Raw genomic sequence first — 27,146 nt, forward strand, 5'->3', positions numbered from 1 at the left:
CTACAAGATGCAGCTAGAGTGGTGCTTAGAAGGAAATGGGAAGTTTAAATCCTTGTATTAGAACAGAAGATCAAAAATAAATAACCTAAGGTTCCACTTTAAGAAACTAGGGGAAAAAAGAGTAAAGTATATCCAGAGAATGTAGAAGGAAGAAAAAGGCAGAAATTATTAAAACAGGAACTAGACAATAGAGAAAACAAAGGCAAAAGTTGATTCTTTGAAAAGATCAATAAAATCAACAAACTTCTAAGTAGGTTGATCAAGTTATAAAAGGGAGAGAACATAAAACACCAACACTGGCAATGAAAAAAGTCATTAGGGAATAGTAAGAGAAAACTGCAAAGTCTACAACTTAGATAACACATAGTGACCACATGGCATTTAGACCAGGAATGCAAAGCTAGTTTTAACACTGAAAAAAAAAAAATCAATGTAATCCTCTATATTAACAGCATAAATGGGAAACACTATAGAGTCATTTCAGTAGTGTAATCCTCTATATTAACAGCATAAATGGGAAAGTAGATAGAAAAATAAAGGGTTTGACAAAATTCAAAACCACGTCCTAAATATCTCAAACACTAAGAATCCTCAAATTGACAAAGGGCACATCTACAAAAACCCTATAATCAACAGTTATATGTAGTGTTTAAAGATCACACTCCTTCCCTCTGAGATCAGGAACAAGGCAGGAATGCTCGCTTTCAGACAAATAACTTGTATCCAGATTATATACAGAATGCTTACAATTCAAAACTTGAAACCCAATTTTTAAAAGGGCAAAAGAGGGGATCCCTGGGTGGCTCAGCGGTTTAGCGCCTGCCTTTGTCCCGGGGTGTGATCCTGGAGTCCCGGGATTGAGTCCCGCGTCCGGCTCCCTGCATGGAGCCTGCTTCTCCCTCTGCCTGTCTCTATCTCTCTCTATGTCTATCTTGAATAAATAAATAAAATTTTAAAAAATAAATAACACTTCCCCAAAAAAGACACACAAATGGTAACACATGAGGTACTCTCAACATTACTGGTCCTCAGAGAAATGGGAAATGAAACCACCGTGCACTCCATATCCCTTCATATGGTGAACCTGCCCATGGTGTCAGTAAGGATCTGGAAGCCAGGGGGCTCTGACACACACTGCGGATGGGGTGTGACTGCTGCATCCATTTCAGAAACGGGTGGTAGTTCCCTAACAGTATACTGAGTCACCCTAAGTATTTACCCAAGAGAAACACAGACACGATCGAGCACACAAATTTTATTTGTACCATCCAAACATCCACCAGCAGGTCACCAAAAGAACACACAGCACAGTACATGCACACATGGAATACTACTCAGGGGTGACAAGGAATGAACAACTGAAACCACAGCATACAGAGATTTTAGACAAATCTCAGTTTGTATGCTGAGTGAATGAAGCTGGGAGAAAGATATTATAAACTCCAGGATTCTGTTTTAACAAAAGTTTAGAATATGCAAGTTAATCTAACAATAAATGAAAGCCAATCAGTGGATGCCTGGGGATGTGGATGGAAGAGAGATGGATTACAAAGACATGGGAGGAAATTTTAGGGAAGTGAAAGTGTTTGTCATTCTGTGGATGGTTTCACAATTATGTCAAGTGAGCAGACTATACACTTTCAATAAGCGCAATTTATTATACTTTCTTTACATCTCAATGAAGTTGGAAGCGAAGAAACCAAAGGTGAGAGGCAGCACAGCACTGTGGTTAATGGCGAGGATTCTGTAGCCAAACTGGCTGGGTTCAAACTCCAGCTTGCATACTTCCTACTGCTGACCGGGGTGGGTCATTCTATATTACCATCCCTCACAGTTCCCTCATCTATTTAATAGAAGCAAACAGTACTCATCTCAAAACACCATTCTAAAGATAAGTAAGTGAATACAGGTGAAGTATACACAGAGCTCTACCAGGACGCAGTAATAACCATGTGAACATGGCTGTTACTACTAGTATTAAAAGACTATTTTATCTTTTTTAAAGATTTTATTTACTTATTTGACAGAGAGAGTTGAGAGAGAGAGCAGAAGTAGGGGGAGCAGCAGAGGGAGAAGCAGAGTCCTTGCTGAGCAGGAGCCCGATGTGGGACTCAATCCCAGGACCCTGGGATCATGATCTGAGCTGAAGGCAGATGCCTAGCCGACTGAGCCACCCGGGTGTTGCTGTAAGACTATTTTACACAAAAACACAAAGTTAACATAAACAATAATTAGAAAAACACAACAGCAACACCAGGATGGAGTAAGGGAGTTTCACCACTGATGATACAGAGTCTGCCAGAGAATGTCAGGCAAGGGGCATGAGCATTCAGCAGGAGCCCACAAGGCTGTGTGACATCCTCAGCACAGAGCAGCTAGCTCTCCAGAGAGTATTCCGAAAGACAGACCAACGAGGAAATCACAGTGCCTTCCACGACTGCCTCAAAAGGAACCTGCCATCACTTCCACCCCCATCTCTCGGGTAGAGCTCAGTCGGCCTGTACTGAAGGAAGGGGTTTAGGGTCCCACCTTTGAAGGGAGGAGGATCAAATTATTTATGGACATACTTTAAGTCTACCATGGATATCATCCAAAGGAATACAGCATGATCTAACCCTAACTGAACCACGTTCAGCTAGCAGTTCACACGGTATCCAACAGACATCAAGTATTCAAGTATTGCTGTGTTTCTCTTAAAAACAAAAACACCTTGCGGATGCCGGGGTTAGGGAGGGCGGGGGTCGTGAGCTGCAGCAAAGTGCTCCTCCTGCTTCTCTGGGGTGCTCTCCACTGTACAGAGCAGCCTCTAGGTGGTGCTTCAGGGCACAGCTTGCCCTAGCAGACTCAACAGGAGGGAGAAGGATGCTCTCTGGTACTTGGACAGGCTTGACAGAACGCAGGACACATTCCAGGAAAGTTGAAGGACTCGCCACAAACAGTTATGCCAGGAAAGCATCAGACCTTTGCTGGAGAAAGCACACCAGAAACTCTATCTTCAAAGCAAGTAGTCTAATGCTGGGAGCCGTTCTTGCTAAAGTGTTATAGGGATACTATAAACAAGTCGTTTTGCCTGAAGCAAGCAGTTTTACTTCACAGAGAAGCTCTCCTTCCAGTCTGGAGATACTCTGTTGAGCTAGTAGTTAAATTCTTTCTCCTCCCAGTTGATCACTCAGTATCTTTATAATATAACAAATGTATCTTTATAATTCAAACAATAAAGAAATAAAAAGCAAATTTCTATCTCTTTATCTTTGTGTTTTGAAATAATTTCAGACTTACAGAAAAGTTACAGAGTTCCCAGATACCCCTTACCCATCTTCCCCTTATATTAACATCTAATCACAGGACAATAATCAAAACTAGGTAATTAGGACTGACACAGAACTGTTACCTAATTATGGACCTTTACAAATCTTGCCAATTTTTCCTTGTTATGGTACAGAAACCACACTGCATTTCACTGTCTCCCTGTTCTCCTGTCTGTAATATTGGTACCTTGTCTTTCATGACCCTGACAGACTTCAGTGACACTGGCCTGTTACTTTGTGAAATGTTCCTCGATTTGGGTTTGTCTGATACTTTCTCACAATTAGACCGAGGTTATGTGCTTACTGCAAATCCTACAGAAATAACTGCACTTTTGTCAATGCATCATACCAGACACAACACAGTGTATGTACTCTTTGGAACAACGTATGGGTTAAGAAAACTCTCATATATTTGGACACGTTTTAAATACTTGGCATTCAATGCCTTACTGTATCCTCACCAACACATGCTAAAACCCTTACAATGACTAACACAAAGTTGTACTTATTTTGAGTTTTAAGAAATACCAATTACACAAAAACTTCAAAAGAAAATGTGGAACTCAGAAAGTCAGTCTAAGAATGTAAGTTCCATGCAAACAGGAATTTAATTCTGTTCACTGCTCTGTGTCCTAGTGCCCTGAGGTGTCCATCATCTGTGATATGGAGGGAATAATTCTGAAGAAACACCAACAAATTCATGAAATGATTTTATCAACTCCATTAGTGTGGAAAAGTTCAACCACTTAAAACATAGCTGCTGCGCTATTTATACACTTGTTTACAAGAGCTTATTCCCAATCTCCCTCAAACTGCTGGCCAGCCCTGCAGGGTCAGTGCTTCCAGGTATCACATAACCTACAGGATTGGGAGGCACTCCCAGCTGCTACAACCCAAACTGGGCGATGGCACCCACACCCCCCAGGCAATGCAGCAGGGCTGCGGCTGAACACACAAGGGAATAAAGGCTAACAGGTCCACCTCTAGCACCACCTCCTTCACACTCACCCCAGGACAAATTTCACGGATAAACTGTATGAAAAAAAGAATCACCACAGGCTGGGCTGTCAGCTAACGAGGAGGTATCTAATCTACCCAAGACAGAAAACCTTTACTCTGCTGTGGCTTCCTTCTGTGATCCCACAGGGATCAAACCAGGCTTAGTATTTACAACAGGAAGGAGCCCAAGGACATTTAAAGGCATGAACACTACACTTTCCCACACTAAACATTTTCTAATCTCCTGATTCACAGTGATGCAGTCTTGCGCTCAGTCACTGACTTAAAGCTACTCTTCAGTGTTAGGATGTACGAAAAAAGTAAAAGCAAAATGGTAATGTTTGAATTAGGCTTTTTACACCTTAATGCAATTTTCTGTATCCTTACAAAGTTTGGTTTGTTCTCCACTCTTATTCATTTTGATTGCATTCAACATAATCTCCTCTAGTCTTTGTAAACTACCTGGTCATGTAGTTAAATTAAGATCCTATCATGCACCTTGTGAAGAATACCTCATGATCTAATGGGCTTTAAAAGTTATCCACAGGGATGCCTGGATGGCTCAGCGGTTTAGGACCGCCTTCAGCCCAGGGTATGATCCTGGAGTCCTGGGATCGAGTTCCACATGCAGCAGCTCCGTGCGAGGAGCCTGCTTCTCCTTCTGCCTATGTCTCTGCCTTCTCTCTCTGTGTGTCTCTCATGAATAAATAAATAAAATCTTTAAAAATAAAAAATAAATAAATAAACGTTATCCACAGTTCTGTTACATAGGGAGTCAAAGACATATGGCCTCAGGAAAAGCTCTGCTCAGAGATTTTCGTCGTACAGCAGCGAAGACTGTCTCCCAAACAGATGTGTAGTCACAGGTATAGGCGCCTATGTATAGACACATATGTGTATCCATGCATAGATATTGTATTTGCAATTCTGAATTATGGGTCTCAGGCTAAACCCCAGAAATGATCCTAAAGAAACAAGAGTTCACTCACAGTAAAGATGCATTAGCCATCTGCTCCCCTAAACTCTTAATTTTTTTTTTTTAATTTTTTATTTATTTATGATAGTCACAGAGAGAGAGAGAGAGGCAGAGACACAGGCAGAGGGAGAAGCAGGCTCCACGCACCGGGAGCCTGATGTGGGATTCGATCCTGGGTCTCCAGGATCGCGCTCTGGGCCAAAGGCAGGCGCTAAACCGCTGCGCCACCCAGGGATCCCTGCTCCCCTAAACTCTTAATATAAACGCCCACTTAACCTTTGCAACACTGCTCAGATCAGCCCATGCTGATCTTCTGTGCCTTAGACATAAAACAATTATAATACTGTATGCAGAACCCTGGCCTGAAATGATCTGTTATTACCTCATTTCTGTACGGCAAGGACTTTGTTGTAATCATTTCAGTGTTCCCAGCACTGCACATAGAAAATAGTACCTTCCGAACTGGCAAACCTTTTGAAGAAAGATCTAATTCAGCAGTATTTTCACACAGCCAATCACTTCTGCCAAGTAACTTATTATCCTATTACCTGAGTATCTCCTTACCATATGTTCTAATTCTCATGACTATTAATAAGAGAATTAAATTTTAAATTTGTTTTTAAAAAAGTAGGTAATAAATGATAATGCAATTCTAAAGTAAACTTCTGAAAATGAATTTTGTAAGTCTACTTACTACCGCATTCACCCAAATTCTATACAACATAATGTGGCATAAAACAATTTTAAGTCATACATTAAACAGCTCAATGCACCCGCTCAAATTCTGAAGCCTAATGGTCATCCTTTAATGCTAAAGAAAGACAACTCCTCGTCTCTAGAGTAACTCTTACTTCTGAGTTCAGAAGTAAATCAGGAATAGTACTTGGGCAACTATGATTAAATTTTAAACAAATGAACACCAGACTTTTTAGGTGAAGAAAAACTTTTTTCTATCCTTGCTCCCATATTTGTAATATTATATGAAAAGAGTTTTTGGACATATACTTTAAATTTATAAATTATAAGGATATTGAATATATCCAAATATTTACAATTTATTAGTCAGATATCAAACAAGTGTTTGAGTTCAACCCACCGATTCACTAATTATTTAACTAGTTTATGGTCACCATCGACTGATACGTTTTCTACTTTCATTAAACCACTAATATTTCAAAATGACACACACAACTTTCTGCCAAGAGTTCTTGCGCTAGCAGTTCTGAACCCTCACCAGGTCAGAGGCTCACCTGAAAGGTCCAGCTCCTCGGTGGAAGACAAAGCAGCCAGACTCCAGCTATCACTGCGGGCTGCCAGGACAAACTTGTGTGCGTGGATGTGCTGGCCTCCAACCTTTATCTTCAGATCGCTGATAAAGAAAAATGTCATAATTAGGTATGGCTAGGATTCACAAATGATAAATAGAGGGGTTGATCAACATATATCTGCAAAAGAAGAAAAATCACAGCAAACCTCTCTCTCTGTGCTAGCATTGAACTGTACTGGGCCATGTGTATAATATACATTGCTAGACATGTTTGTATTTCTACATTCAAGCTTCAGGTCACATAGGATGTTCTGCTTTTCCCTTAGTGGGATTCTTAAAGCGGTGAATCTACCAGATAAATAGGAGGATTAATATTCATATAAAATCAAGATGAGGTTTCATGCAGAATAAATCAGGATAAATCATCAGGGAGAGAAAAACAGGAAGGGTAAACAGCAGGACACTAGCTCTGTACTGTCCTGGCGCTCAAACAAGGGTATGCGGAAAAACTAAAAATTGGCTTTGACAAAGCTGGCAAGAACATGAAACCCAATATCCAGATTCCTGATCTCAAAAGAAACATTTAGACCTATTATTGGACATATTTTACTCCACCATTTATAAGGAAATGGGGTAGGAGAAATCTTTTATTCAAACATGTTTTAGGGGCACCTGGGTGGCTCAGTTGGTTAGACGTCTGCCTTTGGCTCAGGTCCTGATCTCAGGGTCCTGGGATTGAGTCTTGTGTCAGGTTCTCCACTCAGTGAGGAGTTTGCTTCTCCCTCTGCTTTTCCCCCGACTTGTGTTCTCTCACTTTCTCTCTCTCCCTCAAGTAAATAAAAATCTTTAAAAAAAAAAAATTTCCATATTTATGACAAACCATTATGTGAAAAAAGCTTTCCAAATAGTTATTTATGTTTGACTCTGAAATGTCAAATGCTGAGGGAGGAAAGCGTCTGGACATTTAACAAAAACTTAAGGATGACCCACTGGGCTGACACAAGCATGTGCCAGATGGCTTTGTTGGCAGCAATCCAAAGTCATTAATTATCATCATTCTGTGTATTTACATGTTCTTTTATTTTCATACTCCCCTTCAAAACATGTTAGGGCGGAAACCTTTACAAGCTAAATAGACAAAAGTCACTACAATAAAAGGAAAAAAAAAATCTATTACATGAATTAACTCATCCACTTAAGAGGAGACCCGAGCAGAACACTGTTTCTATATAATGCTTGATACAGATGCAGTTTATCCCACAAACACACCATCCAGAATGTACTATATGATGATGTAAGCATGTCAGCAATTCCAGCTTCAATGAAGACCAGGCTGCAACTAATCACAGTTGATCAGAAGAGCAACAGGATACTCAGTATTTCAAATTATTACCAACTAACTACTGTTAACATAGTAAAATATTATTAATCAACAAATAAAAAGAAATAATCGATATTTTATTAAAATAGAACAAATCATATCCATTGACAAAATTTCTAAAATTCATGAAAACAAGCTGTTTATAAAGCACAAATTTTTAAACTCTGAATTTATGCATAAAGTATTAAATTCCGGTAATTTAAATGAAGACTCGTTTCCAGTTTCAGCCAGCAACTGGACTTCTAGCCACAAAATCATAAAAATGAATATTTATGTATATTCATGACTGTCAGGCCAAACTGTTTTCTCTTTTGTAGTCCAACATACCAAAGGGAAATACAGACAAGGACTTTGCTAATATTTTCTAACAATAACAATTTCTATAAATGCAATTCAAAAATGGAAGACTAGGGCAGCCTGGGTGGCTCAGTGTTTTAGTGCCGCCTTCAGCCCAGGGCGTGATCCTGAAGACCTGGGATCGAGTCCCACGTCGGGCTCCCTGCATGGAGCCTGCTTCTTCCTCTGCCTGTGTCTCTGCCCACCGCCCCCTCTCTCTCTGTGTCTCTCATGAATAAATAAAATCTTAAAAAAAAAAAAAAAAGGGAAGACTGCGTAAGTTTCTGAGAACACTAAGCAGAAACAAATAGGAGGCTAATAATTTTAAATTTTTTTCATTCTAGGGACACCTGGGTGGCTCAGTCGGTTGAGCATCTACCTTCAGCTCAGGTCATGATCTCAGGGTCCTGGGATCCAGTCCCGCATTGGGCTCCCTGCTCAGTGGGGAGTCGGCTCTCCCTCTCCCTCTGCACCTCCCCCTGCTGGTTCTCTCTTTCTTTCTCTCTCTCTCTCTCTCTCTCTCTCTCTCTCCTCTCTCTCTTTCTCTCTCAAATAAATAATAAATAATTTTTTTTTTTAATTTTCACTCCAGTCAAAGAGCATTTCCTTGTAAAATACAGATACTAGGATATCGTTACTGGAGAGGAAGCATAAGTAAGACCTTCTTCTTGGTAGTTTCTCAAACACTTTAACAGGAAAACTGTAAGCTTGATTACTGGAAGAATGATGTATTACTGTCACTTTTAACTATCATAAGGAACAAAAACCTTCTTCTGAACTTAAGTAAAAATAAAGGGACCAATTTTTTCCACATTTCTCAATTTAAAACCCTTTGAATACCTATTCTTTAATTACTCCAGTTAACGAGATGCACATATAAATAGTGGGGTTTTTTAAAAAGACTTTTTATTTATTTATTCATAGAGACAGAGAAAGAGAGAGGCAGAGACACAGACAGAGGGAGAAGCAGGCTCCACGCAGGAGGCCTGATGTGGGACTCAATCCCGGGTCTCCAGGATCACACCCTGGGCTGAAGGCGGTGCTAAACCACTGCGCCACCAGGGCTGCCCTATAAATACTGTTTAAAGTCTTCAACAGGGATCCCTGGTGGCTTAGCGGTTTGGCGCCTGCCTTTGACCCAGGGTGTGATCCTGGAGTCCCAGGATCGAGTCCTGCATTGGGCTCCTTGCAGGGAGCCTGCTTCTCCCTCTGCCTGTGTCTCTGCCCCTCTCTCTCTTTATCAAGAATAAATAAATAAAATCTTTAAAAAAAATAAAATAAAATCTTCAACAACATGCATATTATGGGACAAAGGTTTGTGGATTTTTTTTTTTTCTTATTCTAGTAAAAGACCATCTGCTTTAGAAACTGATCTTCCAGCTTCAGGTACTCCATCTACAAAGCCCCAGTCACCTCTGAAGGCCCCATTCACCATGGGATCTCCAACCTGCATTGGGTGAGGGGACAGGCTTAAGCTTAAGCAGCTCAGCAGGTGCATGCTGAAGCCATGGGACCACACTACAGCGAGGGGCCCAATCCATGGCCTCCCAGAGGGGCCGCAGTATAATGGATGCACAAGGCAGAAAAGTAACAGAAAGTAAACAATGGGAGTTCTTTTTTTTTTTTTAATTGGAGTTTAATTTCCCAACATACAGCATATCACCCAGTGCTCATCCCATCAAGTGCCCCCCTCAGTGCCCATCGCCCAGTCACCCCCACCCCCCGCCCACCTCCCTTTCGGGGGTGGTCGAAACGAACCCCTTGTTCGTTTCCCAGAGTTAGGAGTCTCTCATGTTCTGTCACCCTCTCTGATATTTCCCACTCATTTTCTCTCCTTTCCCCTTTATTCCCTTTCACTATTTTTTATATTCCAACAATGGGAGTTCTAAGGGAGAAGATCCTTGGAGTGCAAGCAAGGCGCCCACAACAGTGCAGGGTCAGGCCTCCCCACACCAGGGGAAACAGTTTTCACTTGTCCATGGAAAAAAGAAGAAAAAAAAAGAGACAACTATATTTTACAAGTAGCTATATCTGTTCATTTTTAAAGGCTATCCTTACTCAGAGTATATACTTCCTATGTTTTTGGTATTAAACTTTTCTTTCTTTTACAAATGATTAAGTTGGAATATGGCAGTTCTGGACGTTATCTATTTTAAATGTCCTGGGATCCCTGGGTGGCGCAGCGGTTTGGCGCCTGCCTTTGGCCCAGGGCGCGATCCTGGAGATCCGGGATCGAATCCCACGTCGGGCTCCCGGTGCGTGGAGCCTGCTTCTCCCTCTGCCTGTGTCTCTGTGCCTCTCTCTCTCTCTCTCTCTCTCTGTGACTATCATAAATAAATAAAAATTTAAAAAAAAAAATTATTTTAAATGTCCTGATTTATTGTAGAATTTTACTAAGTCTTAGCTAGTCTGATCATCCATCTCTTCAGTAGCCAAACTCTCCCTCGTATGTACATTCACACCCATGTCTTCTCCACAGCCACTGCCATCATCCTGATTTGACCCTTCTTCATCTCTGGTCTAGACTATGCACAACATTCCAGCCACTCCTCCACCCTATCCTTTGCACAGTGCTGTTTACACGATGGTACCAGGTTCGTCTTCCTGTAACACCACTTTGACAATGACAGTCCAACAAGTCAAAGTGCTGTCCCACAATGCCTAGAGTATCAAGTCCAAATTTCCCATCTTGGTCTCCCAATGCAAACTACCCTACCTTGCCCACCTCTTCCAGTGCCCCCCCACATGGACACGTACCCCATGACAGCCCCTCCTGTCCTCTGAATCCTCTGCATGATGCTATGTCTCAGCCTAACCTCACGCTCCCCTACTAGAACCTCGTGGTCTTTATCTACTGAACCCTGCCCCATCTAGAACATTTACCTCAAAACTCACTTAGTAACAACAGCTACTATGTGCCAGACACTGATCTAAGTGATTCAAACATGTACTTATTAACTTAATCCTCACAACATAATGGTAAGCAGCAGCATCCTCATTTTATAGTTTAGGAGTCTGAAGCATGTCACACAACTTCAGGTCACACAGCCATAAGTGCCCGCTGAGCCTCTACCACAGGCTGTGTGACTGCAGATCCTCCCCAATCACCCGCTACCCTCCCCACTCATTCCAAGACTCTTTCCTTTATTATCCCAAGAGAAAGTGACCTTTCCCTCTGAATCCCTGGACATGTAAGCTAATTCCAGTCTACATCACTAATGCTATCACCACAACTCCCAAACTCTGTGCTGAAAATAAACAGGAAATAAAAGGAACTAAATCTTGCCCCAAAGGGGTTACATTCCAGGTTTGCTAAAGGTTTGCTAGTATCCTGGTTAGAGAAAAATTAACTTGGAAGGGAGTCAGTAAGAGAGGAGTGACAACCAAAGGGAATCCATCCAAAGAGTCCTGCGTCCACAGGCTCACCTATACTGCTCCTGCTCATACAGGTCAGCCACGATGGTCAGCAGGCGGCTGATGAAGGACTCATTGCTGTTCTCCTTGTTTGCCTGCGCAGCCAAGAGAGTGCATCTCTTCTCCGTCTCTGCCAGTTTCTTCTGCAGCTTGACATACTCCTGTCGGAGAAGCATCAAGTGCTTCTCCAACTTGGCCACCTCCTCTGTGAGGGAAACAAAGAATCAAGTTTATTGTGGCACATGTGAAGCAGACAGCATTCACCAATTCCTCACCCCACAGACAGGACCGCTAGCAAAATATCTACTTCTTAGCAATACTGACTGAGGACCCATAATGGCTTTGTTTACAGGTGACACCGCATTACTGGGCCAGAAAGACCCTATGGTTCAGGGATTTCTCTACTCAGTTTCTCTGAAGCTCAATATTCAATAAATGACAAGAAACAAACACACTTAAGTTGCTAACAGGTACCTGCCCTGCAAATCCTTTATCATCAAGCCAGGAGTCTCAAAGAAAGATTATCAAAATCACCTAGGACTTTTTTTTCCCCAATCACTAGTAGTGAAAATTGATTCTTATATGTCATATGTGAACTCTTTCAGGCAAGCTTCAGAACAACCCCATGTAGTTGGCACAATCACCAGCCACTCCACAGGTGAGGATGCTACAGTCCTGTGGCTGCTGAGACATGGGGCTGGGCTAAAAGCTCATACATTCTCACACCAGGGCCTATGGTTTATTACCCACTATTCCACACCACCTGACCTCCCCTCCTTCAGGAAAGAAGCAGAGCAGTCAATAATGGTTCAGATGAAAGCAGGTCACATCCACAGGCATGCTGAGGCAGATTAAAAAGGTTGAAAACTACTATATTTGATTCTTAAACTCAACAAACATTTACTGAGCACCTACTAGGTCCCAGACACTGCACATTGGTAAGCAAATTCAGATGTATTTGTCCTCAGAGCTTTCAGTTTGCTGAGGAAACTTTTATGATTACAATAACACTGCTAACAATCAAACGCAGAAATACAACTCTAGGAGCACTAGAAGGAAAGCACAGAAGTAGAGAACCGGTAATAAATTTAACTTAGGACACCAGGGAAGACTTCCCTGAGGAAGTACACGGTGAAGAAACTCCCCTTCTCCTTCTCCGTTACCTGGGATCCAAAGCCTTGATGGACTCAGGACACGATGTTAATCAGTACCTCTACAGATCCAGACCTCTAACCATGGAAATAGGGAGCTCCAGGCCTTGGCCCCTCCCCCTTCTACCCCTCACAAGACACTGCCGTCAAGCCCATCTTGCATGCAACCTGCCTCATTCTCAGTGTCTTGAGCAAAGTGAGCTACTGCTAACAACTCTGGCCACAATTTCTCCCGCCCACCCTGTGCTCCCTCAGGGTAAGCATCTTCCACCTACGCAAGTGTGCAATCCCTCCACCTAGGCCCCAATCCCATCACTCTGTGCAGGTCCTCTGCTTTAGCATCAACCACCCTTCTAGCAGCTTCAATCTCTTTCAACTGGGATGAAAAGAGCACACATAAACCTGTTCAGGACTCTAGCAAAACAAAACCCTCCTTCCACAGCACATCTGCCCACCACTACCCTTCCATACACCACCTCCTGACCCCTACTCCCCAGCCACTCCCTCCTCTGTCCCCGCCATTCCCTTGAAACTCCTCAACAATGACCTAATAGCCAAATCCAACAGACACTTGCCATGGTTCTTCTCCTGGACCTACCAAGCAGCATATGACAATTTTATTCCCTTCTTTCAGCAACCACAATGCTACCCTCTTTCCAATTCCGATTCTGTCTTTCCCATGCTTCTCTGCATCCCTCTCACCGCTGACCACTGATACTCTCCAGGGTTATACCCCTGGCCCTCTTCTCAACTGTATGTTTTCCCAAGGCAGCTCCACCAGGTCAGGTTCTGCAGCTGATGCCACAATCTAAGTGCCAATGATCCACGGACCCATTTCTGTAGTCCAGACTTCTTTTCTTAGCCTCATCTATCTGCCTAAAAGACACTGCTGTCCAGTGGCCCACAGGCACCTCAAGTTCACTACGCCCAGGACAGAACTTTAGGCAAATTTGCTCCACCTTTGTATGGTCCCTATACTAATAAATGACACCACTGTCCACCCCAGTTATGTAAAGGGGCAATGTGGGAGTAATCTTAAAATATCTCCCTCTCACTCGCATGGCCCCAACCCTACAGAAATCAACTTTCCCACTTAAACATCTCTGGGAATCCTTCCTGTCTGCTGTATCCCCATCTCCACTATGACTTAATTCAGGCCCTCAGTCATTGTATCTGATCCCCAATGTGAAAGGATTCACATCTACATCTCAGAGCCTACCACACGGCCTGACACACAAAGGTTCACTAAATATTTGTACAATCCAGTTTCATAAAAGAGGATTCCTTTCCCCTCCTCATCTTCATCTCTCCCCTACCTGCAACCCAATTGCTGTTCTTTATAAATATGCAATCAAAAATTGGTTCAAAACCACAAGAATTATTAAATAAACTAAGTGTGGTACTTGATTGTGAAGTTATGCAACAAATGTTTTCAAAGAAATATGTAACACTATACATGCATATTCAAAGATAAATATTAACAGAAAAAAGCAGGCACTGAAACTATACTTTATAATTCCAATTTTATTATAAATATTCACATGTCTGAGAAATAAAAAGACAAATCAGACAAAATATTAGCAGGTCTCATGGGGGAAGTATTACTGCACTTCTCTGCACATTTCAGGTACTCTAAACAAATGTGTTCTGCTTTTATAATTAGAAAGCAGTATTTTTTCAGACAGGAAAAAAGAAAACAAGATTTAAGAGAAATACTAATAGACTGGGTTTTTTTTAAGTTTGTTTATTTATTTATTCATTTATTCATTTACGTACTTGAAAGGGAGAAAAAGTATGAGTGGGGGGCAAGGGGCAGAGGGAGAAGCAGACTCCCCACTGAGCAGGGAGCCCGATGTGGGGCTCGATTCCAGGACCCTGAGATCAAGACCTGAGCCGAAGGTAGACACTGAACTGACTGAGCCACCCAGGTGCCCCGATATTTAAATTTAAATCTATGTGCACTTTTAAAGCAAATATATTGTTTTATACACATTTTAAAGATTATGGAAAACAAAGACAAATAATTTTCTAATACCCAAGTAGAAGGGTTTTCAGAGGTCACAAAACTTTCTCAAGGGAGGAACCTAGGACCACATTTTTTAGTTCAACTCCCAGATGATGCCAAACCCGTGACCACCCCTGGCCTCTCAGGGTCTGCAGGATGATGTTACCCCCAGGCTGTGCTGCCTAAGAATCACTCAGGCTGTTGAGGAGATCTGGGGTGGGGCTGGGGAAAGTGTACTTTTAAAACAGCTCCCCCCCTGGCGGGGGGGGGGGGGGGGGGGGGCACCTGGGTGGCTCAGCAGTTGAGCGTCTGCCTTTGGCTCAGGGAGTGGTCCCGGGGTCCTGGGATCAAGTCTCACATTGGGCTCCCTGCAGGGAGCCTGCTTCTCCCTCTGCCAGTGTCTCTGCCTCTCTGTCTCTCATGAATAAATAAATCAAATGTTTTAAAAAATAAAAACGGCTGACAGCCCTGGAGGAAGAGTTCAGCAGCCAGCACACACCTCCCCAAATCGCGAGCAGGGAGATGGCTCTGGGAACTTATGTGAAGACAGAAGACCCACTGAATTGCATTTTTGGTTCATTCGCTGATTTGTTGGAAGATTTCCACTCTGAAGAAGACAAGTGCATAATACAGTCACGTTCATTAAGAATGTAGAGCCAATGCCAAAGATGACCATCACGGCACACGATTTGTTTATAAAGCTACAGGGGAATGGAAAAGACAGCACTCTGCCGGGGATACAACCAGACCCTGAAGCCACGTGGCTTACACGAGAACAAGGGAAAACGTCCCAAAAGAGGGGTGTTTTACTTCAAATGATTTAAATAAAGCCTGGTAAGAATCTGTAGCATACTGAGTCCAGAAAATTTAAGTAACTGGCTTCAGTCTTTTACTTTCTTGGTCAGATTCTCCCTTCAAACTAGTATCAGTCAACAGGTTTGTAGAAAACATAGTACTCAGAATATGAGAAATACAAATAATTAGCAGGCAAGGCCCAGCCTCATTATCAAGAGCTCACTGACAAACACGCCTGCCACTCCTGCCTCTGCCTAAGCCAAATGAAAAGGATGGCCAGAGGACACCTCAACTTGCTAGTTCTATCTGCTAGTTATACTTACATCCCACTTGCCTGAGAGACAGGGCCAGCCTGCAGCTACAGACCGTTGATGCTTCTTCCACAAAGCAAAATGAACCCTTTCTCCTCAGTTCCCATCACACCTAAGTATTATGCTCCTCAAGAGCTCCAACCCACAACTGTGCATTTCCATTTCACTTAAACTATGTATGCATCTTCAAGTATTTATGAAGAACCTACATGGACTAAGCATTACAGATTAGGAATTGCCTCTTGGAGAGGTTTTTAAAAAGATGGTCTGGCTCGCACCTCTTGCAAACACTGGCACCAATGTAGTACCTACAAGGCGCTCACAAACAAGAAGGGTGAAACAAAACTAATGGGCACAAGGTATCTGGATACTGAGTTATGAAGACATTTGCCTTGGAGAATAGAAGTCACTGATTCCTTTAACCCTTAAAATTAGGAGGGCATAAAAGTTGTTTCAAGGAATCCCTGTAAATGTCTTTGGCTATCAGTTATCCACACATAATTCCAAAATCTACAGCAACAGCCCTAATCTCTCTCCAGAATTGCTGACACAAAATTCTAGCTGCCTGGACCTATAAAGATTATCATGAGAAGAGGCAAGATAAAAGAAGGCTTCAGGGTGACTTAGGGCTCTTATCACAAAATCACAGATGCTTCCCTGCCCAGCATCCTTGCCGAACAGTGATACCACCATCATCACACCATTTCTTATATCATGGAGAAAGCAAGTCTGCTTGCAAACAACAAGAGTGTCCTTGAAGTGCAATCAAGCTGTTAAGAGTTTATATAGGAAAAAAGCATACAGTTACCATTCTGAGCAGTAGCGGAGAGAGGACCTACAGCACAGGGCAGGGGGAAAAGCACAGACTCTGGACCAAGACTAAGTGGGATCAGACCCTGGCCCCACACTTTCTATTGGGGACACCTAAGCCAAATGCCTCATTCTTATCTGTAAATGTGTTGTGACTTAGAAGAAGACCTGCCCTGCGATGTATGGTCAGTGAATGTTTGCTACTACCACAACCCTTAGAAAGGCAACACAGTCTCGTCCCCAGTGGCATTACTCTGGAGCCTCACTGGACTGAGCTGGAACCCAGCCTGCCCACTAACTAGCCATGGGACCTCAGGCAGTCACTGCTCTCTGGAGGAAATGGGAATAAAAGCCGTATCTCAGAGTTTTGTCAAGGACGAATTAAGTCACGTTAAATCGTTTAGAGCACTGTCTGGTTTAAAGGGTTACTATCTACTTCTTCATTAAGTGGCTGGTTTCAACTGATGTTCCCTCCTCTTCCTCCAATTTTCCTTTAGAAAAATAAGCATGGAAATTTACATAACACAGAAAACCTATCATTTCCCCAAAAGGGCTGATAAGTATCAGTGAGGACTGTCAGCAGCCTGCATTATAATTTTACCATGTTTCTGCCCAGATAGTAAACACCCACATGCTCTTCACCAACAGCAATCTGAGGTCAGACATCATCGTGAGGAGCTGACAGTTCATGAGTCTTGACTTAACCAAAAATGCTTAAGACTCAAATATCTGCATTCGCAATGAATAGCCTAAAATAATTCTACATATATTTAATCAGCAAGTCATGGGACAGTCAGAGAAGGAACCAGCAGTGGTCTATACAAGATTCTTCCTTCTAAGTCAGGACTGGGCAAACTAACTCAGTGAAGGGCCAGACTGGACTATTTCAGGCTCTGTGGGACACACAGTCTATGGCAACTACTCAACTCTGCCATTGTAATGCAAAAGCACAAATGAATAAGCAGGGCTGTTCTCCCCCAAAATTTGTTTACAGACACTGAAAACTGAATGTCATCCACTTTTCACATACCATGAGATATAGTCTTCTTTTGATTTTTTTCAATCATTAAAAAAAACAAACAAACATATACTTACTTATTTATTCTTAGTTCAAGGGCTGTACAAAAGTTAAGTCTCAGGTCAGATTTGGCAAACAGGCCAGAGTTACCAACCCCCGCTCTAGGTGATTTTTAAAGAATTAGTCTATCAAAAGAATGCCCAGAGCCAATTATGAAAAGAAAAGAAAGCATCTAGTCTGACTACCTACAAGGTTGAGACCTACAACTCACGTTGCTCTAAACTTTGTTTCCTGAAGGCCTCATGCACACTCATACTTGACTGTTACCTACCTGTAAATGGCTCCAAATCTTAAAAGCCTCTCATGGAGGATAACCTACAAGTACCACAAACTCATCAAGCCCCAAATCAAAGTTCTTCAAATCAAACTCCTCTTGCTACTTCCATTTCAACTGTTACCCAGATTTAAAAGCCCTATGAATAAATTATGATAATCCACTTACAAGAATATAATATATAAACTACTTAGGAATACATTTAACAAAAAATATGCAAGACCTGCACACTGAAAACCATAAAACACTGCTGACAGAAATTTTAAAAACTCAGGGACGCCTGAGTGGCTCAGTGGTTAAGCATCTGCATTCGGCTCAGGGCGTGACCCAGGGGTCCTGGGATCGAGTCCCATATCAGGCTCCCCACATGGAGCCTTGCTTCTCCCTCTGCCTGTGTCTCTGCCTCTCTCTCATGAATAAATAAAATCTTTAAAAATATAAAAAATAAAAAATGAATAAAAACTTAAATAAATGGAGAGTTAGGGATCCCTGGGTGGCGCAGCAGTTTGGCGCCTGCCTTTGGCCCAGGGCGCGATCCTGGAGACCCAGGATCGAATCCCACGTCGGGCTCCCGGTGCATGGAGCCTGCTTCTCCCTCTGCCTATGTCTCTGCCTCTCTCTCTCACTGTGTGCCTATCATAAAATAAAAATAAAAATAAAAAATAAATAAATAAATAAATAAATGGAGAGTTATCCTATGGTCTTGTAACAGAAGGCTCAGTGTTATTAAGATGTCAATTCTGGGGGGGGGAGGTAATCTGGGTGGCTGAGCATCTGACTCTCGATTTCAGCTCAGATCATGATCTCAGGCTCCTAGGATTAAGTCTTAGGCCCAGTACTCAGTAGGGAGTCTGCTTGAGATGCTCCCTCTCCCTCTGCCTCACCCCCATGCAAGCACTCTCTCAAATGAATAAATTTATCTTTAAAAAAATGTCAATTTTCCCCAAATTGATCCATGATTCAACATCATCCCAATAAAATTTCAGATTTTTTTTTTTTTTGGTATAACTTAACAAGACAATTCTACAACTTATATGGAAATTAAAAGTACCTAGAACAGCCAAAACAACTGAGGGGAGGAGTGGGTAAGAAACATGCAGCACTTCCATGACTTGATTTCAAAACTTATTACAAGCCTGCAATAACCAGGACAATGTCATATCAGCATCAGGATAGACATTGAGAGCAGCGGATGGCCTGGAACCCAGACACAGACCTGCACATATACAGCCAGGTGAGGTGGTTTGACAACCATGCCAAGGCACTTCAATGAGGACAGGACAATGGGACTGGAACAACTGAGTATCCATATAGAACAAGAAAACCCCAACTCTCACACACCACTCTATGGAAAAGTTGACTCATCTAAACATAAAGATTAAAACTATAAAACTTCTAGACTAAAAAATAGAAAAAAAAAGTATTAGATGAGGCACAGATTTCTTAAATGGATAAAAAGAATTAGAGAAAAAATTGGATAAACTAGACATTATAAATTTCAAAAGTTCTTTAAACACATAAGAAAATGAACAGGCAAGCCACAGACAAGGAAAAACTATCTGATAAGCATATTTCCAACAAAGGACTTGTTATTAGACTATATTAAGAACTCTTAAAACTCACGATTATAAGACAACTCAATAAAAAGTGGCCACAAATTTGAACACTTCACCAAAGAAGATAAATGCATGACAAGTATCATTAGTTATTAAAGAAATACAAATTAAAACCACACTGACGGCCACTGCACACCTACTAGATGGCTAAAAGGAAAGTGCTGGCAAAAATGTAGAGGTGAGAATACAGAACAGCACAGCCACTTTGGAAGAGAGTCCGACAGTTTCTCCAGAAGTTAATCATACACTTACCCTGTGACCCAGCAGTTCTACCACCAGGTATTTAGGTAAGAAAAATGAAAAACATGTCTGTACAAACAGGAAACAACTCAAAGGTCTAGCTGGTGAATGGACACAAATAGTAGTAATGTAATGAAACACTACTCCCAGGTAAAAAAAAAAAAAAAAAAAAATAGACTACATGAACATACTCCCTCAAAAGCAACATGCTGAGTTCAAGAAGCCAGACACAAAAGACTACACACTACATAATTCCATTTGAAAAAGGGAAATCACATCACAGAAAGCAGATCAATGGTTGTAGAGGCCCAGAAATGGAACTGATGCAGAGGCCCAGAAATGGAGTTCCCTTGAACTCCTTAAGATTATAGAAATGTTCTAGATCATGACTGCAGTGTACCTACACTACTGTCAATATGTCAACTGACAAGTTAAAAACGGTGAATTTTACTGTTCGTCAATTATGCCTCAATAAAACTAACAACACAGTCCCTCTGGGATGCACCTTGACATCTTTCTCTTTCTGAACACCATCACACCAACATTTTCTCGAAGCTATACATCATTCACTCACATGCTCCTATCATCCTTCTCTCATACTTCCCTTGTCGTTGTACTCCACACACACATCCCTGACTGATTTTTTTAAAACACAGCTTCACTTAGCCAAACACTTTCAGTTGGTTCTCCCCTGTCTACAAAAGTACAAGCTTCCTACTGAGGTGTTGTAGCTCGTCTAAGAAGTTTGTTGAGGGCCGGAAACGTCTTATTTATCTTTGTAGTCCACTGACAGTACTTTGAACTGTGTGGCATGTTCTCTGAGCATTCAGAAACTGCACACAAACAGAAGAATTTTAGAAATCTTACGACTTAGTAGATCAAATTTCATGACGCTGCCTACTATGGTAGGTGGAAAACCGTCTCCATCGATGTCCATGCCCTAATCCTGGCACCTGTGAATGTTACCTTTCTATGGCAATGGCAAGGAGGGGTGGTCTGCAGACCTGACTAATGAAATTGAAGAGCTGAGATGGGCAGGCCCCACGAATAATTACATATGTCGTTACGAGGAGGGGCAGAAGAAAGAAGCTCTAACAGAGGAAAGGCCATATGAAGACAGAAGAGAGAAATGGAGATGCTAGCCTTGAGGATTGACAAGCTAAGGAATGCCAGCAGCCCTGGAAGCGGAAGGAAGAAAGGAACACATTCTCTCCCAAGGGAGAGTATGGCCTGGGTGACACTCTCCTTTCAGCCTAGTGACACTGATTTTAGACTTCTGGCCTCCAGAACCATGAGGAATACAATTGTTGTTTTAAGCACCCCCCTTCCCCCAGTTTGGGGAAACGTGTTACATCAGCCCTAGAAAACTAATACATTTACCCTTACCAAAAAAAAAAGATTATGCACAGTAAAAAATTCTAAAGCCCTAGCAGCTTCTTGCTGGATTAGGGTCAACAGCAAAGTTTTACACAGTACATAAAATGTACAGTTTTGTAACACTTTGCAATAGAAAGAGGAATTAATATTTATGTTTCCTATTGCAGTTAATTCTCTCATATGTATTCCAAACAGTACAAACAGAATTCACTTCGATTCAACGGATTGTCTAAAATTATACAATTAGCAGGAGACTAACCTAAGACTCAAGATCTCAAGCCAAAGCCCTTGCTCATCCCACTGTACCACGCTGCCTAATTTCAGCTCCAATATCAGGACAGCAAAAAACATGTATTGTTAATTCATTAACCAGGAATTAAATATGTTCTTCCCATTCCCCATTCTAAATGCAATTTCTATGTCCCTCTGCTTACTCTGATTCTAACCCAAACTGTACTCATCAAGTCTTTTTAGATTAACAATATCTTGCGGGGATCCCTGGGTGGCGCAGCGGTTTGGCGCCTGCCTTTGGCCCAGGGCGAGATCCTGGAGACCCCGGATCGAATCCCACATCAGGCTCCCGGTGCATGGGGCCTGCTTCTCCCTCCGCCTGTGTCTCTGCCTCTGTCTCTCTCTCTCTGTGACTATCATAAATAAATAAATAAATAAATAATTAAAAAAAAAAAATATCTTGCTATTTCCTTTCTTCACAATTCTCTAGTTCTAATTCCAGTGCCAATTTTACCAGTGAGTTAGGGTTATTTGTACAATTCTTTACTGACTAAATGACATTATTCCTACTCTGCTTTAACCATGTCCATGAGATAAAAGAAAAAATAATTGTAAAAGCTATGATAACATTCTATTTTGAGAGACGCCAGGGTGGCTCAGCAGTTGAGCGTCTGCCTTTGACTTGGGGTGTGGTCCTGGGGTCGAGTCCCACATTGGGCTTCCTGCATAGGGCCTGTTTCTCCCTCTGCCTGGGTCTCTGCCTCTCTCTGGGTCTCTCATGAATAAATAAATAATTTTTTTTTAAATCCTATTTTGAAAAAAAAATCCTATGTTGAAAGCTATAAGAATACCTGTTGTTTCAGGCATATATTAGGGTCTTCCACAATAACAGTATTTCATTAAAATATCAACTTCTCAGAACCTACTATCTTCCTTACCAGCATCAGAACAGATAAAAGCTCCTCCCCAGTGATGAATTACCACCACTATGATTTTTTAAACCCCTCCCAGAGCAGAAGGAAATTTTCCTTCACAGGGGTTCATATCTATTCATTAATCAAGAGTGCTAACTGTAGAACAATCATGCAACAGAGAATATGAAGTAAGAATTACAAAGTAATTTACTGTTGAGAACTCAGGTTCACAACATGGCCTCCTGGAAAGGAAAAGGGGAAGAGGCAGTTAGTACCATCTGGAACACGCAAAGGACCAGTCAGGGCCACAGGACCCTGCTAGTCTGCACCTGCCTGCTTCTCTCTCTCACACACACCATTTGGATATTACTAAAAATATGATGGTGCTAAGAGATAATTCATATCCTGACTTTATACACTTTTTAAAAATTCTAGCAATTATAACTGCCTTGATGCTTTCACAAAGTACAAAAGCCATCGTTTAACCAACGCCTGCTTTAAAAAATCCTTTTACTTTAGTTACAGATAAAAATTAACTACCCAGGACTCTTTTGTTAGATAAGAAATATTACCTTATTTCATGTATATCTATATAAACATAGATACACATATATACATAAACATATCTGTTTAAAAAACTGATTCAGTAAAACCATGTTTTATTCAATAATTACTCAGTTTGAAGAAAATGTTTTATGGGCTATGTTGCTCTTCCCTGAGGTGAGTGATGCATAAATCCAGGTTTTTAAAAGTTCCCCAGATGATTCCAATGTGCAGGGTTCTCTGTGTGAAGAGCCGCTCGTCTGAATCAATGGAAAGGCAGCAGACAGAAAGGAACGCGTATGAGAGCTTCACGGGACCCAAAGGTTTGGCGATGGAATGTAGGTCACCTACTTCAGAGTGTGGCTGGACAATATCCGTGACTATAAAACACAATACGCATGCTTTTCTGAGAAACTGTGACTGTCTGCTCCACACACCCGTCAAGGCTAAGACTGTGTCTTGCTCACTCTGTCACGCCTGGCACAGCAGCTTGCACCTAACAGAAATGAAATACACTTTCCTGAATGTAACCCAGCTCTGTGAAATCTCATCTACACATCATGCAGTCTCATCTACATGTCAGTGGCATGACACACAGCCTTCAAAACCTCACTCTGTGGAGCCTTGGTCATAGGGGTGGCTTCATAAGAGATATGCAATAAATATTAGTTACCTAGCTAATTTTCACCCAAATGCCAGTCGGACCGGAAATGCTTCTCATTGCCTGCTAAGAGACAAGCATTGGACACGGCAAAGTATGTCCAAAACAGAGGTCAAGATATTTGCTCCCGAATCTGTTCCTCCTCCTAACAGCCATTCTCTGAGTCATCCAGACCCAGAAGCCTTGAATCATCTTTGATATCTCTCTTGTCAACATAAAAACAGGCTTCGAAAGTCCTGTGTTTTATACCTTCTGTAAGTCTCACTCATATCAGCCCCAATGCTCCTTACCAAAGAACTCCTCACCAACTGTGACGGCCTCCTCCCAGATCCATCGTCTACCCTGTAGACATGCCCACGTGCCTCCAACGACTCTAGTCATGTCACTACCTTGGCTGATATCACTCAGAGGCCTCACTCCATGGCCTACAGAGTAAAATCCAAATGCTTAACCCATCCTTCATAATCTGCCTCATATCCCACTACTCCTTCCACCAAGAAGAGTGACCTCTTCCCACTCCCATTTCTCCATGTCCAAAAGAGGTCTATTTTCCACATTACATCTCAAACACTATCTCCTGCAGCAAAGGCCTTCCCTCACCACCCAAAACAAACCCCCTTTACCACTTTCCTACAAAGCCTCTTCCCATCTGAATTTTCAGTTAACTCCTAGCATCTTCACCTTCTCCTTTACAATACAGTTTCTTACACACATGCATTTCACCTCCCCTCACAGACTGCAGAGTTCTCTGTGAAGAAGCTCTAGGTCTGGCTACTCTGCTTTAACTACCACTGCTTCTCCCTCCTCCTACTCCAAGCTCATCCCATCCTCTACCCACAGGGCCTAACAAGGTAGAGTTCAAAAAATACCCCAGATCCTTGGCCTACTCCAATTCAACAAGAGAAAGACTGACACAGGAATTTCTCATTTTGTTGGGCATGATGTAAATAAATCATGATGACGTCTCAACCAGAGCCAACTTGCCTTGCAGGAACCCTGGATCTCTCTTCCGCACATCCATAGCCACCGCAGTCAATGGATAAGCTTTCTTTCTTTGTGGGGGGAAAAAAATCCTCAAGGAGAAAGTGAACAGGTACTGCTGGTGACAGAAGTGAACCAAATAAGTCAGTGAGCTGTATGCAGAAACCGAGACTGTTCCAGGCCAAGAGAGCTGCAAGGACAAAGATGGAGAGATACAAGCACCGGGAATGTACAAAGAACAAGGAAGTTAGTGGTGAGAACACGGCAATGAGAAGTAGGAAATAGTGTTGCAGGGCCAGACCCTGTTGGGAGTTGCAGGGCACTGGAAGGCTTTGTAATATATTTTAATATCACGGAGAGCCATGAGTGGAGAGTGGGGTATGCAGGGGTAGGCACACTGAGAAGAGTGAAAGAGACATGATCTTATTTATTTATTTATTTATTTATTTATTTATTTGAGATTTTATTTATTTGTTCGTGAGAGATATACACAGAGAGAGAGAGGCAGAGACACAGGCAGAGGGAGAAGCAGGCTCCATGCAGGGAGCCCAATGTGGGACTTGATCCCGGGACTCCAGGATCACACCCTGGGCCACAGGCAGCGCTAAACCGCTGAGCCACCAGGGCTGCCCTGATTATACGTTTTAAAGGGAACAGGGGATCCCTGGGTGGCCCAGCGGTTTGGCGCCTGCCTTTGGCCCAGGGTGCGATCCTGGAGACCCGGGATCGAATCCCACGTCGGGCTCCCGGTGCATGGAGCCTGCTTCTCCCTCAGCCTGTGTCTCTGCCTCTCTCTTTCTCTCTGTGTGACTATCATAAATAAATAAAAAAATTTAAAAAAAAAAAAAAAAGAAATCCTTAAAGGGAACACTGGAAACTTTAAAAGTAGGCTGTGAGGAAGCAAGATCAAGGAGAAAAAGTAAAACCAGGAAGTCCAAATAGGAAGGACTTTTTTGACTGATGAAGCAAGTTTATATTAGTAGGATAGCTGCACATGTAGAGTGAAAAAGGAAAGTAATATTAGGACAGATTTTAGCTAAATACATCGGTCAAACCAATACCCATGGACGCACAGAAGGGGAAAAAAGGCTGATACTAGAAGAGTCACAGCGGAAGAGAACTGTCCACTCAGCGTCCTCGGGTTCTGTTTATACTCCTAGGCACTACTTCCCACAGCTCACACACTCCACCCCCAGACAAAACCATTATCAGAAGTTCCCACAGGGCGCGCTCACAGATAATCTCACTCTTCCATGACACAGATTTCTATTCGTTTATATTTAAATGAGTATTTCAAAACAAGGGTAGCCAGCTCTGACAAATGCTGACTAACGCGCAAGCAGGACTCAACAGCGCCAAGACTTTCTCCCAACTCTCGCCTTCCTTCGCGTAACACCTTCGATGCCCTACGCAGATCTTCCTCGTCAAAGTTTTGCAACACTGTTTCCCAAAATCTTCAATCACAACACAGGCCAGAAAACTCAAACACAAATAAAGGTAATAAAAGAGAAGCTGTCAGGTCAGAATCTCAGGCCTGTACTCCCCTCTCCATCATCCCGGGCCAACTTAACCGCGGGGACGAAGGGCTCCCCGGAGGCTCGTGTCGAGGCCCCCGCAGGGAACTCCACTCATCCGTGTGCCCAGCCTGCAGGAGGTCCGCGTGGCGGGAGCCCGACGCAAGGTGGGGCAGTGGCACCATCTGTACCCCGCAGGACACCCGCAAGCCCCGCCGCACCCCCGTCCCCGCCTCACACACCCCGCCCTGCCCTTCCCGCTGTGCCCAACCACCAGCCGGCAACGTCGTCGATGTGACCCGCGGTTTATCCCGAGCTGGCTTCGAGCTAGCTTCGCTGCACACCCTCGCCGGCCCTCGTTCCTTTCACTCCTCCCCTGCTTCCCGCCACGCTCAGCCGCGACCCCCGCCCTGGCCCCTGCACGAGCCTGCTCCCAGGTCCGGTCCCGACGGGAAAGGCCTGCGAGAGACCCTGGCCGCCCGCGGGGGGTCCGAGGGGGACGGCTCGGTGCAGGCGCAGCTCCCGGCCCACAACGCGGCTGGTGAGCAGCCACCGCGCTCGCTGGGCGCGCGGCGAGTCCCGGGAGGAGCCCGGCCCGAGCGCGCCACCGCGGGGCGACGGCAACAGCAGCGGGCGCCCCCGGCTCCGGGCCCCCACCCGGACGCCACCTCGCCGCCCGCACACACACGGAGACACGGCCCCGGCTGCCCCCTTCGGCTGCCCGCGGGGCTGCGGCGCCCGCCCGCCCGGGATCCCGCCCGCAGCCGCCGCGGCCCGCGGGGTCACTGGCGCCAGAGGGGCGTCGCCTCAGCACCGCGCCAGGGCTGCCGGCCCGCGCCGCCCGCACGGCCTGGGCGGGACGGCCCGCGAGCCCCCCCGCGCCCCCACGAGCCCCCCGCGAGCCCCCCGCCCGGCCGGCCCCCGAGGCCCGCGTCGCCCCGCCGGCCCGCCCGCTCCGCCCCGC

General features: G+C 43.5%; 1 protein-coding gene across 4 annotated transcripts in view; it reads right to left on the reverse strand.

Annotated features, from left to right (window-relative positions):
- The window catches only part of ANKFY1 (ankyrin repeat and FYVE domain containing 1), an 82,780-nt gene that overhangs the window by 55,143 nt on the left and 491 nt on the right, over window positions 1-27,146 (reverse strand). For 2 of the 4 annotated variants that reach the window (XR_011995859.1, XM_072729965.1), the window contains exons 2-3: window positions 11,694-11,886; window positions 6,534-6,652 (exon numbers count right to left, since the gene is read on the reverse strand). Coding sequence is in view for 2 of the 4 variants with exons in the window: in XM_072729965.1 (XP_072586066.1) it covers window positions 6,534-6,652; window positions 11,694-11,886 (312 nt within the window). In the remaining 2 variants the exon portion in view is untranslated. Of the gene's footprint in view, window positions 1-6,533; window positions 6,653-11,693; window positions 11,887-24,671; window positions 25,009-27,146 lie in introns of those variants that run through there. The other 2 variants (XR_011995858.1, XM_072729966.1) reach the window with 2 other exon arrangements.

The sequence above is a fragment of the Vulpes vulpes genome, chromosome 12 (genome assembly GCF_048418805.1).
Source record: "Vulpes vulpes isolate BD-2025 chromosome 12, VulVul3, whole genome shotgun sequence".
NCBI lineage: Eukaryota > Metazoa > Chordata > Mammalia > Carnivora > Canidae > Vulpes > Vulpes vulpes.